Raw genomic sequence first — 18255 nt, forward strand, 5'->3', positions numbered from 1 at the left:
AAAATAAATCCTGGATCATGGTGTTCAGGTTGACAGCTATTTATAAATTTATCACAGTCTTTCAGAAGCATAGAAAAAGAGTTGGGGGTGTGTGTGGGGGGAAAGTGCTTTTTGAAGATAGCACATAGTTTATATTGTGCCCGGGACTGGAATTTTCTAGCTAGCAAAATTATGACTGCAACACAGACTTGTCCATACCTGTCCTTTATGTAAAGCTGAATCAAGGTTAAAGGAATGCTTTCCACCTTTATGCAGTTGTTCAAAGAGGCTAGAAAGGCAAACAGAACAATGTTTTTGGCTCCAGTGAGCGTTACTGTATTGGAGGGCAGGCTCAGGCTCAGAAATTCTTGGGACACAGTTGAAGCACGGCCCGACATTTGTTACTGTTAATTGCAACTGTGCTGTCGGCTTTGATTACCGGATGTTTCATTTGAATGACTTCTTGGTGTTTTGGCAAAAATAATGTCAAAGTGGCTTATGCAAGGGTACACTTTCCAAGCTCCTGTTGACTCAGATAGGACTTGTGCAGCTAAATACTTACATAGCATTTTAAAAATGGAAGTGCTGGCATGACTGAAACATGTATAAATTAAATTCAGCAAGATCTCAGGGGACTGGTGCATGAAGTATATAAAAATATAAAGTGAAACAGTGAAAATGATACTGAAGCTGCTTGCAGGTGCCCCATAAAACCTACTATACCGCATTTTCTTTGACTTTCACATGTAGCCATAAATCCCTTGAAACAAATTCCTTTTTGTGGGATAAACACGTGAAAAGATTTGGATCCTCATGTGTCATAAAAGGTTTTATTTGCAAGTTGGAGGATATAAATGTATACAGCATGGGTGCATATGTGTGATATTTGTCATACATGTTAAGTGAATAAGTGTGGTGAGTAAATGTGCTGTTCAACAATTTATATCAGTCAATACATTGCAATTAAGTCCTTCTTTCAGAAATGCCAAGGAGGAAATGTGTTAGCAAAATAAAGTGCATGCCAACTGTATTTAAATGTTCTCCACCGTATTATTTTTTGAGTGTTCTTTCTGTTTTTCTTTTATAGGTAAAGATGAGCCTTCAAGCTATATTTGCACAACATGCAAGCAGCCTTTTAATAGCGCTTGGTTCTTGCTTCAGCATGCCCAGAACACACATGGATTCCGCATCTACCTGGAAACAAGCCCTTCAAACAGTTCCCTTACTCCACGCATCACCATCCCTCCTCCTTTGGGACCAGAGACTGTTGCACAGTCCCCGCTGATGAATTTCCTTGGAGACAACAACCCTTTCAATCTTCTACGGATGACAGGACCCATCTTGCGTGAACACCCAGGCTTTGGTGAGGGTCGGCTCCCAAACACGCCTCCACTGTTCAGCCCACCACCTCGTCATCATCTGGATCCACATCGCCTTAGTGCCGAAGAAATGGGGTTAGTTGCCCAGCATCCCAGTGCCTTTGACAGAGTTATGCGTTTAAACCCCATGGCAATTGAGTCCCCAGCGATGGATTTCTCCAGAAGGCTTCGAGAGCTGGCAGGAAACAGTTCCACCCCTCCGCCAGTCTCGCCCAGTCGCACCAACCCTATGCATCGCCTGTTGAATCCTTTCCAGCCAAGTCCTAAATCACCTTTTTTGAGCACCCCGCCATTGCCCCCCATGCCCCCCAGCAGCACTACGCCTCCCCAGCCTCAGGCCAAGAGCAAGTCCTGTGAATTCTGTGGGAAAACATTCAAGTTCCAGAGTAACCTTATTGTCCACCGGCGCAGTCACACAGGAGAAAAGCCCTACAAATGTCAGCTCTGTGACCACGCTTGCTCCCAGGCCAGCAAGCTAAAGCGTCATATGAAAACGCATATGCATAAAGCTGGCTCCATGACAGGCAGGTCAGACGATGGACTGTCCACCACGAGTTCCCCTGAGCCAGGCACAAGTGAACTCACTGGAGAGGGACTGAAATCCGGTGAGACAGATTTCAGGAACGAGAGCGATCCTTCCCTGGGTCATGACAATGAAGAAGAGGAAGAGGAGGAGGAGGAGGAAGAGGAGCTGGAAAATGAGAGCAGGCCAGAGTCAAGCTTCAGTATGGACTCAGAACTGAGTCGTAACCGAGAAAATGGTTCCAAATCGCTGCCAGATGAGAAGTCCCTCGTCCTGGGAAAAGTCATAGAGAATGTAAGTCTTGGTGCCATCCAGCAATACAACGACATGCTAGCTGAGAAACAGAAGAGAAGTAGCTTCATGAAAAGGTCTTCTGACCAGCGAGACTTGTGTCCTCGAGACCTCTGTCCGAGAGACACAGGTGATGAAGACTCGGTGGTAGGAGAGCTGGACCGCACCGAGGAAGGGACGGTCAATGGAAGAAACTTTGGCCCAGGTGAGCCCTTCCCAAACTTGTTCCCTCGCAAGCCAACACCTATCACGAGCCCCAGTTTAAACAACTCATCTAAAAGAATAAAGGTTGAGAAAGATTTGGACTTGCCACCAGCAACAATAATACCTTCCGAAAACGTTTACTCCCAGTGGCTGGTAGGGTACGCAGCATCGAGGCACTTCATGAAGGATCCGTTTCTAGGATTCACAGACTCCCGACAATCCCCCTTTGCCACCTCTTCTGAGCACTCGTCGGAGAACGGGAGCCTGCGTTTCTCCACCCCGCCGGGGGACATGCTGGATGGGGGGCTCTCAGGGCGCAGCGGCACGGCCAGCGGAGGCAGCACCCCCCACATCAGTGGTCCGGGCCCCGGGCGACCCAGCTCGAAGGAAGGGCGCAGGAGCGATACATGTGAGTACTGTGGCAAGGTCTTTAAGAACTGCAGCAATTTGACGGTGCACCGTCGGAGCCACACTGGAGAGCGGCCTTACAAATGCGAGCTCTGCAACTATGCATGTGCCCAGAGCAGTAAGCTGACACGTCACATGAAAACGCATGGCCAGATAGGGAAGGAGGTCTACCGCTGCGACATTTGCCAGATGCCCTTCAGTGTTTACAGCACCCTGGAGAAACACATGAAAAAGTGGCATGGAGAACATTTGCTGACAAATGACGTCAAAATTGAGCAGGCAGAAAGAAGCTAAGCCCCCTCCCCACCCCCGCCCGCCCCGTCCCTTCCCCTCCTTCCCCCCCGCTAGGTTAAATTTCAGGGGTCTAGGTAACATTTTATTTGTACAGTTTAACTATTGCCAACTGAGAAAAGATGACCTAACTTGCCTCCGTAAACATAACTTAGCATAACTATGGTAGGTGCCAGACTTTGGCACTTAAATATAACCTGTGTCTACAAAGTTCTATTAAACCCGAGGGTTGATTAAGGCAGTAAAAATTGTGGAGCCTTTTAACTGTGCAATAATTTCTGTATTTATTGGGTTTTTGTAATTTTTTGGCATGTGCAGGTACTTTTTTTTATTCTTTCTGTTTAAATTTCTTTTAAAATTTTGTTGGGTATCCCTTTTTAATTTTACCCAGTCGTAGCCTGAGATTACTTGCATTGTAGGGGTGAAACATATCTTTTTAAATTATATTTTTTGGGCCGCTGCTTTGTTGAAATTTAAGCTAAGCATGTGTAATTTCTTGTGAAGAAGCCAGCATTTTAACAGAGATCTTTCTTTCTTTCCAAACCCTCCCCCCACCTCCCTTTTTTTTCCTTTCCTCTTTTAAATAACCTTGAAGATTAGTGAAAACAAAATTGTACAGCGGATAACAATCTTTAAAATTAGCACTTTCTTTTGGAATTGGGTGGATTATGTAGCACTGACAATGTTACTAACGATAGAGGCCTTTTATAGATGGATTTCATCATTACAGTCATGCCAGCTAAAAAGACATAGGTGCAGACGGCAGCTACATTCAAAAAAGAGTAACATTCTTAATTGTGCATTATTACAAGATAGTTTCTTCTTGTTGTTAAAGCTATGGCAACAGAACGGTGCCATTTTGTCACTTTTGGGGGTCTTTTTCCTTCCTTCTTCCCTGCCTGCCACTTTTCCCAGAGACAGTAAAAGTACATCTCAAGTATTGTAATATTCTTTTCAAACCTTAGAGGAGCCAAATGCCACCTTTTTTTCATTTTAAACTGCACAAACACATTTCTGAGTCCAGGATGTCTGTATGTGCCTCTCCTTTAGTCCAGATTTGCTGTAGTTAAAATAATTACTAGAGGATGGGCAAGTGGCAATTTCTCAATGAAAAATCTCAACTCATAGTCATTTGTTTTGTGAATGGACATACCAGAACTATCTTCTATGATGTACAATGGCATTACAAGGAAAGGAAAAACTAAATTCTAGTTGATCTACCTATCTTGGCAAGATTCTGCTTCTACTGAAGTCATTAAGAGTTTTCCCATTGACTTAATTAGGAACAGAAGTTAGTTGTATTATGAGAAAAGCATTATGACAGAAAAAAAAAAAAAGTAAAGAAAAATGCACCTGCTCTACTTTCAAATTTTAAAAATTTTCAAAGCCCATTATGACTAATATTAACAAACAGTGGACAATTATGGTTAGAGATTTTAATTATGTTGACCCGCACTTTAAAGCTTTTGTTTGTGGTTAAGAGAAAAATGGCTTCTCAACAAGAAATTACATCATATTCTTCTACTTGGCCCAAAGGTGGGTTAAACTGTAAGGGAACAGCTGAGATTAAGTGTCAGTGTTGCTAAGCATGGCATTCACAATACTGGCACTATAAAGAAAAATAAATAAAAATAATTTATTGGACAGTTTTTCTACTGCCATTCAATTTGACGTGAGTGCCTTGAAAACTGATCTTCCTATTTGAGTCTCTTGAGACAAATGCAAAATGTTTTTGTGAAATGAAAAGACTTTTAAAAAAAAGTAAAACAAGAAAAGTACATTCTTTAGAAAAAAAGAGCCACATTTACTTAAAAAAAAAAATTACTGGTTGAAGATAGTGGACATGAAAATGCCATAAGACCCAATCAAATGAAGATGTATACCCAGCACAACTTCGGACATCCATTAGCTGAATTATTCTCAGCCTTTTTTTTTTTTTCAGGACAACGCTGCTTAGGAAATGGAATGGAAATGATTTACTGCTGAATTAAAACTCAAATGACACAAATTACAAGTTGTTATCATTGAATGAGAAAAAACAATTCAGGAACAACGGCTAATTTTTTTTAAAAGTTAAATTTAGTGCACTCTGTCTTAAAATACGTTTACAGTATTGAATACATACAAGGGTAAAAAAGAAATTGTGTGTATGTGTGTTTGAGCAATCTTTTTTTTTTCAAAGTTTGCTTAATAGGTTATTAAAAAATGCCATAATGGCCATGTGTATATTGTTTTCTTTTGGTGACGGGGTTTTAGTATATATTATATATATTAAAATTTCTTGATTACTGTAAAAGTGGACCAGTATTTGTAATAATGGAGAATGCCTGGGCATTTTACAAAACCAGAAAGAAAAAAAAAAAAAAACTTTTCTTTTTTCCTTGAAAATGTTGCAGTAAAATTTAAATGGTGGGTCTATAAATTTGTTCTTGTCACTGTAACTGTAAAGTCTTGAGTTTTAGTAAATTTTTTTCTGCCTTGGGTGTTGAATTTTTATTTCAAAAATGTATAGAATCTTGTATTTGGGGATTAAAAGGTGATTGCTACACCATGTAGAAAAAGTATGTAGAAAAAAGTGCTTAATATTGTTATTGCTTTGCAGAAAAAAAAAAATCACGTTTCTGACCTGTACCTATTTTTCTCTTTTTTTCTCCCCCATTTCCCCTTTTCTTCCCCTTCTGGAATGGATATTGATATTGGTTGATTCATATGATGTAGGCACTTGCTGTATTTTTACTGAAGCTTGTAATTTTTTAACTGTACGCTTGTCCTTTTAAAGGGATTTAATGTACCTTTTTGTTAGTGAATTTGGAAATAAAAATAAAAACAAACAAACAGGCTGCCATAATATATTTTTTTAATTTGGCAGGATAAAATATTGCAAAAATAATAAAAAAAAATTTGTATGTCAAGTCCTTATTGTACAGGAAAAAAAGGGGTTGTTAGACGACCTTTGAGTAAAAGAAGCAAAACAAAATAATTAAGTGCTTTTTTATTTTTGTTGTTGTTGTTGTTCAGAAATAATTTTAGTTGTATATATAATTTTTATTTTTTTTTTGTCAGAAATGGCCTACAAAAAAGTGCTGTTCCCACAGGGCTCTAAATCACTTCAAAGTTGCCTGGACCCCTTGCATCAAGGTTTTACCAGGTATGGTTGAACCAGGCTGGATGGTTATTGCCTATTCGTGAGAAATGAAATCCAGTTTCCATAAAGGTGTCTGAGGCGACATCCCACAGCTTCCCCGCAGGTTCAAGAGAGAGAGAGGAGATTCCCCCCTTCCCAAAAAAGAAGATGTACAACACATCTTCCCTCTCCTGGCCACCCCACTCACTTCCTGCCACTGCCCTCTGGAAGAAAGGCATTTTATAGCAAAAAATGAGAGCTGGCGCGTCCACTTTGACACAGGTAAAATGATCCGCTGTCGGTACAGTTGTGACCAGGTTGAAGTAAAATTGGTCCAGGCACAGCCCTCCCCTTCCCTGTCAGAACAGGACCTACTCCATGTACAGGTCTTGCCAGTCCATGTTATTAGCTGCTTTGCTGCTGTTCACTCCGAATTGTACATTCCATGAATTTCTGAATGTTTGAGGGACTGGGATGAAATTCTGTGCCTTTTGATGTCTCTCTTCTTTGCTGTTCTTTCTCTCTCTCTCTCATGCTCTCTCCCTTTTGGGTCGAGGGGAAGACAGGTTGCAGAAGAGGCACTGATGCTCTAGTGAAGGGGAGAAGGGGAAAGTGCTCACCGCCCTTGCAGGAAATGACGGTAAAACTAAAACAAACAAAAAGAATTTCCATGCCAAATTCTTCTGCAGCTTTCATCAGTGCAGAATGGCTGGAGCAATTGGAGAGGCATGGGTGTGACAGCAGGGAGAATTTGGTCCAGCTACCTAACAGATATGTCTTCCTGGCTTGAGCAACGTACCCTTAAGACTTCTGGACAAATTTTGGATCTCAATTAAACTGATAACAATCAGGAATTATTCATCACTTATAGTGCTGGCTTACTCCAGCGCAGCTGAGGCAGGAATCTAATCCCTTAAAGGCATATTTTCACTTTTAGGTGAAAATTCAGAACTCTGACATTTGTATAGAACCAGAGTCATATCACGGAATTCGGCAGAATGCCCTGGACATACATCAGTGTAATGAAGATCAGAAGTTAACAGTCCATTTATCAATGTTTTCAGTCCATGATTCTTCACTTTAAAAATGAATTCACCTTTCATTTTAGTGTAAGCTGCTTAGGAGCTCCGGTCCCGCCCCCCCACCCCCTTTTTTTTTTCATTAATCCAGAATAGCTAACACCAGCAGTTGTCTAGTCTTGTGACTTAGATTACTGAAACTAACAACAAGTCACCCCAAAAGCACAAAGGTTGTGTTTCTGCAGACTGTAGTGATATAGTGATAATGAAATGGCCCTCCTTTTCTTCTTGCTTAGGAGAACTGTAGTTTACTAGGCCATAAGCACAATATAGCATAGATGTAAAATAGATAGAATGCTGCCATAGTTCTTTTCACAATTATTTCTCAACTATTTTTTTTAATTACTATTATTATTTTAAGGTTGAATTTATTACTTGCATTGTGTCTAATCCTGCTGCCTTTGAAGTTTGGATCAAAACTCCAGATGACTTCCTTGGCAAGAGGACAGGCCCGAGAACCTGGTTTGAGGAAGAAAAATACTTATTTTTAAGGAAAGGGTCAAAAAATCAGCATTTCATCCCAGTCCTATGTAAAAGACAGTCCAAGGTTTTGTTTATCACAGGCAAACTCATTTTTATGGTGCTCTTTGTATTTTAGAACTGCAAAGCAAAGTAACGTTGATTTAAGTTGTTTGCATTTGTACCGGCAAGGCAAAATATTTTTATTACCTTTTTCTATTACTTATTGTATGAGCTTTTGTTGTTTACTTGGAGGTTTTGTCTTTTACTACAAGTTTGGAACTATTTATTATTGCTTGGTATTTGTGCTCTGTTTAAAAAACGAGAGCACTTTTTTTTTTTTTTTAATGGATAAAATGTTGAGATGGCTGGAGGTCATTTCAATATGGCTTAGTGAAATATTTATTGTTCCTTTTATTCTCTGTACAAGATTTTTGGCCTCTTTTTTTTTTCCCTTATTGTCACAATGTTGAGTTCAGCATGTGTCTACCATTTCATTTGTACGCTCGTTCAAAACAACGTTTGTTCCAGTTTCAAGTTATAAAAATAAATTGGACATTTGACTTGATCTCCAAATCTTGTCTTTCCTGTTTTTTATTTTTTTTGTTTTTGTTTTTATTTATTTATTTATTTTTTTTTGGAAATTGAGGGGTGGGAAGGGAAAAAAAGCAGCAGAATGAAGCGAGGAGTTGGAACTTCAGCATGGGTGAAAGACCCTGTGCAGTGTTTTCTGTCAGTTCTTGTGGGGTCCATCAGTAGAGAAGTCTTGTTTGGGGAGGACATGTAAACCTGAAGTTAAAAATACACCTAAATGCTGCTTATGTTTCTTGGACCTAAAGACCTCCCCCCTCTGCACACCTCTCAGCCATGTAGGCATCTTGAGAGAAAATTGTAGAACAATCATTTAAACAGTCAAATTTCTTACGTTAGCAGTCATATGCACCTAAGTTGGTTAATATGTTTTGCTTCTTTGGTGCCAATGTAAATGGGGACAACAATCACTGATATAACCAGGAGCTGAATTTGGGCCACAGACTGTGTGCCATTATGTGAGAAGCACTGCAATACAACTTCAGTTTCACATCTGCTCCTCCTCCTCAGCTAGGGACAAAGGCATGCACATTTACAGGCAGAATTGTGCATGATTTGCAGTTTGAGGATAAGAGCTGACAGCTACAGGCAGTTCACTGTCCTGATACTCTTTATCAAGCCAACCTGTTAGCAGCAAATGCATGGAAATCTTAAATGAGAGAATTGTATTCAAACCATTATTGGAAAGCTCAGGAAAGATGTGGAGTGCCGGAGACCAGATTCTGATTTCCTGGAGGCCTTGGTCCAACAAACCATGTAACAGGCTTGTGATTCAAAGCAGGTGGGTAATTGAAATTCATTTCAAAGGAACTGCTCCTGGACTTTAAAGTATTTGGCTCAACTCAGAAGTCAGGAGGGGAAGCTCAGTGGTTTGTGCTACAGAAGAGCTCCTACAGATGGTCCCTTCCTGATCTTGGGCTCCCTGAATCTACAATCTAAATTTAGGTATGTGTGTAAGTGCTTTTCTGGATCAAGGCTTCAGAATGATATAAAAGTTACAGTCCTTGAAAATTTGCACTCATGAAAAAACAGTGAAAACGAAATCAGAACCCAACTCTAGCAGTTACACTGGGCTATAGTTCACAGTGTAGTTTCCCAAATACCATGTTTGTTTTGAATGCACAGTTTGCATTTGAAAGGCATGTTTCTGCCATCCCATAAACATGACTTAAGGGAGCTTTAGTTGGGCTGTGTCATTTCATTATCTCTGAAGGTGTTGCAGGATTTGCAGATGTGGCCGTGGTGTTTTAAGATGCAGTGGCTCCTGCTGTACATTCTGGCCATGGACGGGTGGGTTTTTGGGAGCAAAAGAACTTTTTTTCCATCCACTGCCTCTGCTAGGGTAGGTTGTATCTGCCCGGAAAGGAGAAGCATGGGCGGCTTGGCAGTGGTAATGTCTTAAATCATCACTGTTGGATCTGCTAGAGCTTGTCTGTCAGAGTCCTTATTACTCATACATATTGAGCATGAGGGAAAAAGCAGGATTAGGCCCCTTTGACAGAGGAAATGTGAGAAATGACATAAACAAGGCTGCAAACAAATGAGTCTTTTTGCAGCATCCTCGGGTTAGATGTTCCTGTTTCACACATGTTTGTGTAACCCAAGAAGAACTCTATTATATTCAGATGTTTAGAAAACAATGTTTAGAAAAATCTTTGTGAAATCCAAATCAAATTAATGGAGTTCAAACTTTGATATGAAATGAGAGGTACTTTAAGTCAACATTATGATCATTATAATGAAGAAATTTGTTATAAAGGTGATTTGATTTCTCAAGGGCCTTATTCCTTACACAAGTTCTGCACCATATTACTTCTTTGGATTCAATAGATTTACTCCCGATTTACATAAGTATGCCTTGAACTGAATCTGGATGAGTTGATTTACATAAAAGACCTTTACATAAATGGTAAGAACATATAAGAGAATAGCAGTGGCCATTAAATTCTAACTCTATAATCAAGAAGCTGCCACCTCAAAGCGAAGTCAAAGAGTAACATTTACCCTATCAAAGGACAGAAACACACCATGTGATCCATCTGTCCAATTAGAACAGCTTGAAAACTGAGTACTCAGAATGAAAGGCTTGTGAACAGACCAATAATTATACATCAAAATCATTCAGGAAATAATTCTGATTAATGGATATATTTGAGAAAATTGTGATCTATTTGCAGACAACTTGTAAGCAAAAAAGAGGCAACATTTCCCTAATAGTTGATTTGCTCAGAATTTTTCTCCTAGCTCAGCTAAACGCTGACCTTTAGTTACTCAATGACAACATGTATTTCACTGTCTGACAGACGACGGACTGCTCTCCCCAGTTAGGGATCACACATGTTGGAGGTGGAAAAGACCTGTTCACTCCCTTTACCTATCCAATACTGATGCAAGATGTCTTTTCAGGACATTTCCTAAGCACAGTCTTATGCAGAACAGAATCAGATATAATTTTGTATCTACCCATTGAAAAAAACACTGGAATGTAAAAAAAGATTCTTCATCCAGTTTTGTCACTGTCCATTGCCCCATGGGTTTAATCATGGAATTTAACAATATGGTATTACATTTATTGAAAGCGGACGCATGCCTCAGGGCTTGGTTGGACTGTAGTTTGAGGGCGAAGCTAGTTCCAAAAAATATGGTTCTAATTCTTATACTTCCCATACTAATCAGAAGCCCATTGCATTATACAGACAATGTATTGTTTTACAGATTGCTTTTTTTTTTCTTTTTTCTTTTTCTTTCTTTCTTTTTTTTTTTTTCTTTCCCTGCACAGAAGTTAGACATTGGTTTGCTTTTATTTGTACTTTTATTTATTTATTTATTTATTTATTTATTAATCTGTCAGGACACCTGTGAAATACCTCTTCTGCAAGTGAAGATCACATGCATATTTTCATATAGAGTTGGCAAGTGCCAATGCTGATTATGGTGGAAGTCGTAGGTGTCATCAAAGTACATCAAACCTAATGAAAATGTGAAGGAAAACAATCATGTTTTAAGGATTTCTATATTCATCCACAAGCCAGAAAGGAATTACAATGATAAAGAAAACTACATGTTGCTCTCAAAAAGGCTTGTAAGCATAAAGAATGTATGTCCTTAAGAATGTCCATAAAGAATGTATGACTAACAAGTTACGTGTGTACATGTAGAAACTATGTGTATAACTCTGAGTACATACTTTAGATTCAAATTTCAAGTGAATCCATAGAAAGCTACAGTACAATATTGATTTCATTTGAATTTCTACTAATTAGCTGAGAGAAATATAACTAAGGTAATTTACACCCACAGCACTATATCCTCAAGACTGCTTGTTTCTTTATCAAAGGTGATGTAAAATGGATATTGCATTGATAAATGAGGATCCCGTGCATCCTCTTCAAAATCACAATTGGAGTAGCCATTGCATATTTGACAAATACTCATATAACATTCTAGTAGATTGTATTAAAACTGCTAAGATGCTTTTTTTTTTTTTTTTTTTTTTTTTGACTAAAAACCAATAGAGCAGAAAGCAAAGTTCAGTCACTAGCTACACTAATCTGAAGTTTCCACAATACCAAATTACCACTACAAGGTGTATTTATAATAGTTTTCCTCGCTACACTTATTGATTTATATGAAAAGATGGATACAAATACCTGTATGCTGGAGGCATGTGGGGCTTCATTTGTCATGAGGCATGGATCTTCCTACTGCTGTGAGATGTGGAGAGACAAGAAACTAAGATAGATAACAAAAGTTAGGTTGACATGGAAAAACTTAGAACAAACTCTCCTTGATGTGGGAGGAGGAAGAATTTTTGGAGTAAAGAAGGCCAAAAGAAGAATGTCTTTCTATGATATATTCCCTATGTGAACCACCACCAAAAACAGAGAAAATTGTTATTGATAGCAATAGTAGCTTCAATTCAGGATGTGGCTGCAGCAATCTAATTAGACGCCAGGCACTTAATACTTTGAATTCTTAGCAATGATGTAACATAATGCAACTTCACTGAGAAAAGCACCATTCCTGCAAAATACCCCCAGTGACTGACAGAACAAAATTAATACAATTACAGAATTAGAAGAGGAGAGGGAAGGAGATGTTAAGAGATATAAACAAGGGAGAAAAACTTGTTTCACGTGGTAATAATGTTCAGATGAAAGAAATGTGTTGGAAGATCATTGGTGAATCAAACCTGGTAGACATTTCAAAATACCTAAATGAAATGAGAATTTAAATCTCCTTTTAGAGGTAACTTGGGTTCTAAGGACCACTGATTTTTAACAAGCTTTGCATTTCCAAATGGTTTTTGAAAATAAGACTGATGGACCAAATTTATTTTAGAAAAAATGTCCTATCATAGACATTGTTATGCTTATATTCCAATGGCTTAAATTATTATTTTCAATGTCTGAACATTTTTGAACATAGAGAAACTGGAATTCCAAACACATCCTGTCTCAGTTTGAGACTTAGACCCACCTTTACTGAACAGAAACATAACTTGACTGCATTAGGTAGTACCCAACAGGTAGGAAGAACTGGGGATAAAAACTTGGCCAGGACAATGATCTAATGATTTCACTAGATATGAAAGACTTCAGAGTCAATTCTACATCAATACATCTCACTAGTGTCCCAGTAGTCCTATGGAGAAACTCTCAGAATGACACCCTGGTGGAAGCCTCTCCTCCTGTGAAGGTTCCAATTTAGTACTATAATTTGGCTCATTGAAATGACTCTTGAAGTAACAATATGAAATTATAGCCATTTAAAACACTCCAACTGCTGGCTACTAACCACATAAACTTTCACAGAATCACAGAATCACAGAATTGAAGGTGTTGGAAGGATCTCGAAAGATCATCGGGTCCAACCCCCCTTCCAAAGCAGGTTCCCTAAAGCAGGTTGCCCAGGTAGGCATCTGGATGGGCCTTAAATATAAAGAAGGAAACTCCACAACCTCCCTGGGCAGAAACTTTCTTGCAACTTTCTTGTTGAGAAAAACACATTCTGAGTCAAAAGCAATATCTCTGTCTGAAAAGAGGTCACTGTTGAAAAAGTTTCTAAGTATGTGTCAGTTTTGAAATCTGCTATGTAAAGTACTTGCAGTTTACTCCTGTGTCATAGTTTATGATCACCATAAAAGAGTTGCAGGATAGTTTGAATGCATGGTCTTCATCCACTCTAGTGCAAAGTCAGGTAGTTTAACTAGTTCCTTGCTGACAGACCAAGATGGCCTGATGAGGGAGAACCTCAGCAGTACAACTGCTGTTGGCACAGCTTGTTCTGCAATAGATGTTTGACCTTGGCTATAAAATATCTCATCCATCTGTGAAAATACGAGGCTCCGCTGCAGATGTATACAGGGATAAGGGATAATGACCTTATCATTAGAGTTGGGGATAGAGCAATGAAGATGGATTCAGAAGTAAGAAGGATTATTTTTTTATTTATTTGTAGCAAGTTAGTGAAATGCATTTTTTAAATTCTATTTTGTGGGGGAGCAAACAATGATAGGACAATGGCATAGGCAAATCAGCATTGCTGTATTTATTACACCAGGGCAGTTGGGCTTACTTCCAATGGCTGATGATCTAAACTAGTCACTTGAAAATCATTTTATGCTATCCACCCCAGACTGGTTTTAATATCTGATACTTTTTTTTTTTTTTTTTTAGAAAGACTGTGTAAGATGTTCTTCAGATTTTTTAAAGAAGTGTTTTAAAACAAATTGCCTTGATTGCTTTGTGATGCTAAGTGTGACTTCCCCAGTAAGTTAATCCTCACAAAGTGTAGTGGGAAGCAGTTAGCTTTTGGTGAATTAAGTACGCTGTGCATGTCAGTAGGAACTGCTGTGATGTATGTGAACGATCAGCCAGAAGAATTAAGTAGCTTTTTTGTCATTTCCATCTGATGTAACCTCTCAAGCAATTTTTCCCGGAAGTATGTACTTGTCTTGACAGACAGAATTTCTGGACACAGAGTTCACATGATTTTCTGCAATCAGAGACAGTTGCTTTTGTTACCTGTGTATTCAGATGTGCAAGAATGGATTTTGTGTCCTCCCTAAAATGCTGTGTGAACTAATTTTACATGTAATTGTGCATCAAGGGGAGGTTCTTGGTTCCTGTGAAACACTTCTGGCCCAGAGGATTGGCGTTCCGTTTCTGCAGTTCTCCCACACAACAGATGCTTGTGGAGCTTAACCAAAAGTGAGTTCAGATCCTCTGAGCACAAAGGACATGAGGAACCCACATACCTGCAAGTAAAGTGCTGTGTGGCTTGTCTCTGTTTCTACTAGCTATTTGTTTGACTTCCTACATGCTTATGATTTTCTGTTCAGGTAATCTTCCAAATCCCTTTACTTGCCAAAGACCTCAGACAAAGAGAAGCTGGTGATATCTGTTATAGGTATGAATTTCAGACAGGGAGAAAAGAAGGTACCTCTTTACCTTCGAGTAAGGCTATCTGCAAAATGGCACAGTGTGCTTCACCCACAAGTGAAAGGTGATGGGAACTCTTCAGTTCAGTGAGAAGTCCTGAAGAGAGCAAGGGAAATGATCAGAAGTCTAGAGCTTATGTTTGATGAGGAAATATTGAAAGCATTTGGATTCTTTATCCATGAAATAAAAAAGCATCAAACAGAACAAAGCAACAGAAGAATGAGTCAAAGCAAAGGAGAAAAATAACTGTTGTCAAGTAGGCAAAAACATGTTGTAAACATATTCTTCCCCTCCAAAGCTTTGTAGCCCTTCATGATGAAGAAATATATCCAGTGTACCTTCACAGGGATATTCACCTTATACCACTCAAATCCTTTCCTTAGCAATCCTTTTCTTTCCTCACAAGTCAGTGGTCGTGGCTTCCTTGACTGGCTTCTTAAAAGAGCAAAGATTTTTTAAAATGTTTACTAAACATTGAAGAAAGTTCAGTGGTAACACTTGCCTTCACATGAAGTGGAGAACACAGGGTTTATCAAACATAAGTAGTGGCCTGTGGATCAGATTCAGAGCTGATGCAAGCTAGTGCAACATAACCTTTGAAAGAGTTTTTCATTCTTCCACCAAACCTGAATTTAGCCCTTAATTTAACTCAGAGGAAAATGCAAATTAGCCTAATTAAACATACAGTTCAAGCAATCAAGATACTGGTTTTATACTATATTGATCTATTTTAAAATATCAACGTAGGACAGTTAAAAGCAAAGGGGGCAATTAATGTCTTTCCCTGGAAAGGTGTGAAAGGTACCTGTCACATTTCATTAAATGTATTTATTCTTTCCTTTCAAATTGTCTCTCATTTCAGCAGACCACTCTTCTGGGTTAATAGTGACAGAAGACAGCAGCACTGCTGTTAGCACCCTACACAGCAAATGTAGCCTATTAGTGAAAGATAGGGAAACCTGAAAATAAAATACCTCATTGGTGATGCTTCTGAAATACCCCTTATGAATGTAACAGTCTTAGAAAAGCAACACTGGAGCTTGCTACATGTGGTTTTGTGAGAGACTTAACATCTTTGGGCAGCAAACATAAACAGTAGGAGAAAATGTGTTATTACACTAGCTTTACAAATAGGTATATAAAGCACATATAGGTTACGTGATTTGTTCAAGATCATGAAAAGAAATATCTTTGAAGTCACCAGGTGTTTTCTACAGATCTCCTGAGTCCAGCTCCTGCGATTTCTGATTGTTTCTCAATCCTAAAGGAACAGCCATCCTTCAGTGAAGGAGCTGTTATGGCAAGTGACATTTGAATATTTCAAAAAAGATGCGTTTACATACAATCTTTAGTTATAGCCTGTCTGAATTGGTGAAAAAGCTGCCTTGGTTTCCACTGGTAAGCTAAAATCTGCAAGGGGCAAAACTATCCTCTGCCTTCATGGGAGCACAGTGTGACCATCAGGGGATCAACCTGACCAGAGGCAGGCAAGGCACCTGCCTATCCCTGGGACAGCCTGACCTGTCAAGGAGGGCAAGGAGGAGCTGGGGGAAGGCTTCTTGCTGGGTATGCTGCAGTGGAAGGAATGGAGATGGAGACAAACAAAGGGAGAAGAGGTGATGGAGAAGGAGGAGGGTCTTACTGTATTTTCTCGTGAAACCTGAGCTGTACCTTGTGTGTATTTCTGTAATTTTCTCTGGAGCAAGTACTGCAGGGCTGTGATCACAGCTGCACAGCTTGCAAATAACCAACAAATGCAAGCATCCATAAGTCTCTGAGTTGTGACCTTTGATGGTGGAATAGATTTCCCTCGTGATGCTGAGATTCTCTGACAGCTGAGCTTGACTCCGAGTTTACATGTTTTGTCAGGCCAACATCTCTCAGGGTTTGTGGTTAGGGCAGCTTTGGTGGCAGCCGTTGTTTTCAGGCCATGATAGAGACACTGGTCTGCAGCAGCAATTCTTCTGATATTTCTCCAGCTGAAAATCTGCACATCTCTGACATTTTCTTTGCAATAGGATTCAATGTTGCATGGGTTTTTAAGAAGTATAATTTATGCCAGTGCCATTTAATGATTCACCTTTAACCAAAGATAAAGCACTACCCATGTTGCTTCTGATTTAGCCTTTTTGGCCTAGTTGCTGCAGATCATTTTTGCAAGGAAAAGGTTGTCTGCAGCACGAATCCCCCAACCAGTGAAACTACTTTGTCTTAATTACCTCAGGATGAGAGAGTGCCCCTGAAGCAATCATCTTTGTTTGTTAACACACCCTATCTGCCGCACTACTCCCCATAAATAAAACATGACCAAGATTACAATGTCATGTTCCCGTGGACTCTAGACCCTGGTAACTGCTCAAGTAGAATGCACAAAAACATCCCACAGCAACCTGGTGTGTATTGGAGGGCATATCGGAGGAATGTTTCTCATTCCTAAGCAACCACATGCATACTGGCTTCTAATATTAAACATGATGTTTGCTCAGATGCTAACGGGAAGTATAAGACATATTCTTTCTCGGCTTTGTCTCTGGTAAACAGCAGATCCCACGCCAGATCTAGCTGCTAAAAATCAGCAGAAGTTCCAAGATCTGGCCCAAGTGTTTGCCCTCTGCAGATTGCCTAACAGGAGCTCAAATCCACAGTGCAAGCAATTACCATGGTGTTTGTGGGAGAAGGTTGTAGGTGATGCTGGAAGAGGCTTTAAGGGTTCATGAGCATTTTGTCTTGTTTTTCTCTTGTTTTTCTCTGTAAGTGCTTGTCCATTATTGCTCTGCCAGAGTTGCTGTTCTCCCCTGGAGAAGGATAGCACTTGATTGCTTAGGCTAGAACAAGTGAATACTGTAAGTGCATAGACTGGTCTCTTAAATACCTGGGAGGGAGAGGTAACAGGTATCAACTCTGAGGTGTTTTCCTGCACTTGGATTCTTAGAGGAAAAAATAGAGGGTAGAGTCACTTCTGCACTGATTAGTGTTTTACTCCGTGGTTGATCTCACTAAGATTAAGGGGCACTATAGGGTTAAGAATGATTTAATGGAGGTTAAGAGAAGGGCACTTCAAAATCACTTCCTCAGAATAAGTTAAAGTTAGATTAAGGGGCAGAGTGAAGCTGACCAGGTAGCTCGGAGGTGCCCTCCTGCTCATCAGGAGGAACACATATCTTGATGCAATCCTTAAGGGGCTTTGGCTTGTGGATGCTATGGCAGCCTGGAGTGGTTTGGTAAGGAAGTAGGGAATAAGGGCTGGCCTGAGATCTGGTAACTTCTGCCTGTTCTATTGGGCTACTGCAGAGCCACGTGGCTGAGGAGGTTTGAGGAGGGCTCTTTTGCCCTTCTGATTGCATGAGCCACTCGTGTTACAGAAATGCTCTGTTTGGCCTGCAATGGATGTCTGTACATTCATCAAGACTAAATAAATTATTTTCCATGTACTCTCACTCTCTCCAACCCTTTTTTTTTTTTTTTTTTCTTATAAAAACAACAT

At 39.6% G+C, this 18255-nt stretch overlaps 1 protein-coding gene across 8 annotated transcripts in view; it reads left to right on the top strand.

Annotated features, from left to right (window-relative positions):
* BCL11B (BCL11 transcription factor B) overlaps positions 1-8305 on the top strand; it is a 95897-nt gene extending 87592 nt beyond the window's left edge. For all 8 annotated transcript variants that reach the window (XM_027457788.3, XM_027457789.3, XM_005020749.4 and 5 more), the window contains one exon: positions 1067-8305. In XM_027457788.3, the coding sequence (XP_027313589.1) occupies positions 1067-3078 (2012 nt within the window). In that variant the 3' untranslated portion in view covers positions 3079-8305. The remainder of the gene's footprint in view (positions 1-1066) is intronic.
* Positions 8306-18255: the final 9950 nt, after the last annotated feature.

Source organism: Anas platyrhynchos, chromosome 5, assembly GCF_047663525.1.
Source record: "Anas platyrhynchos isolate ZD024472 breed Pekin duck chromosome 5, IASCAAS_PekinDuck_T2T, whole genome shotgun sequence".
Classification (NCBI taxonomy): domain Eukaryota; kingdom Metazoa; phylum Chordata; class Aves; order Anseriformes; family Anatidae; genus Anas; species Anas platyrhynchos.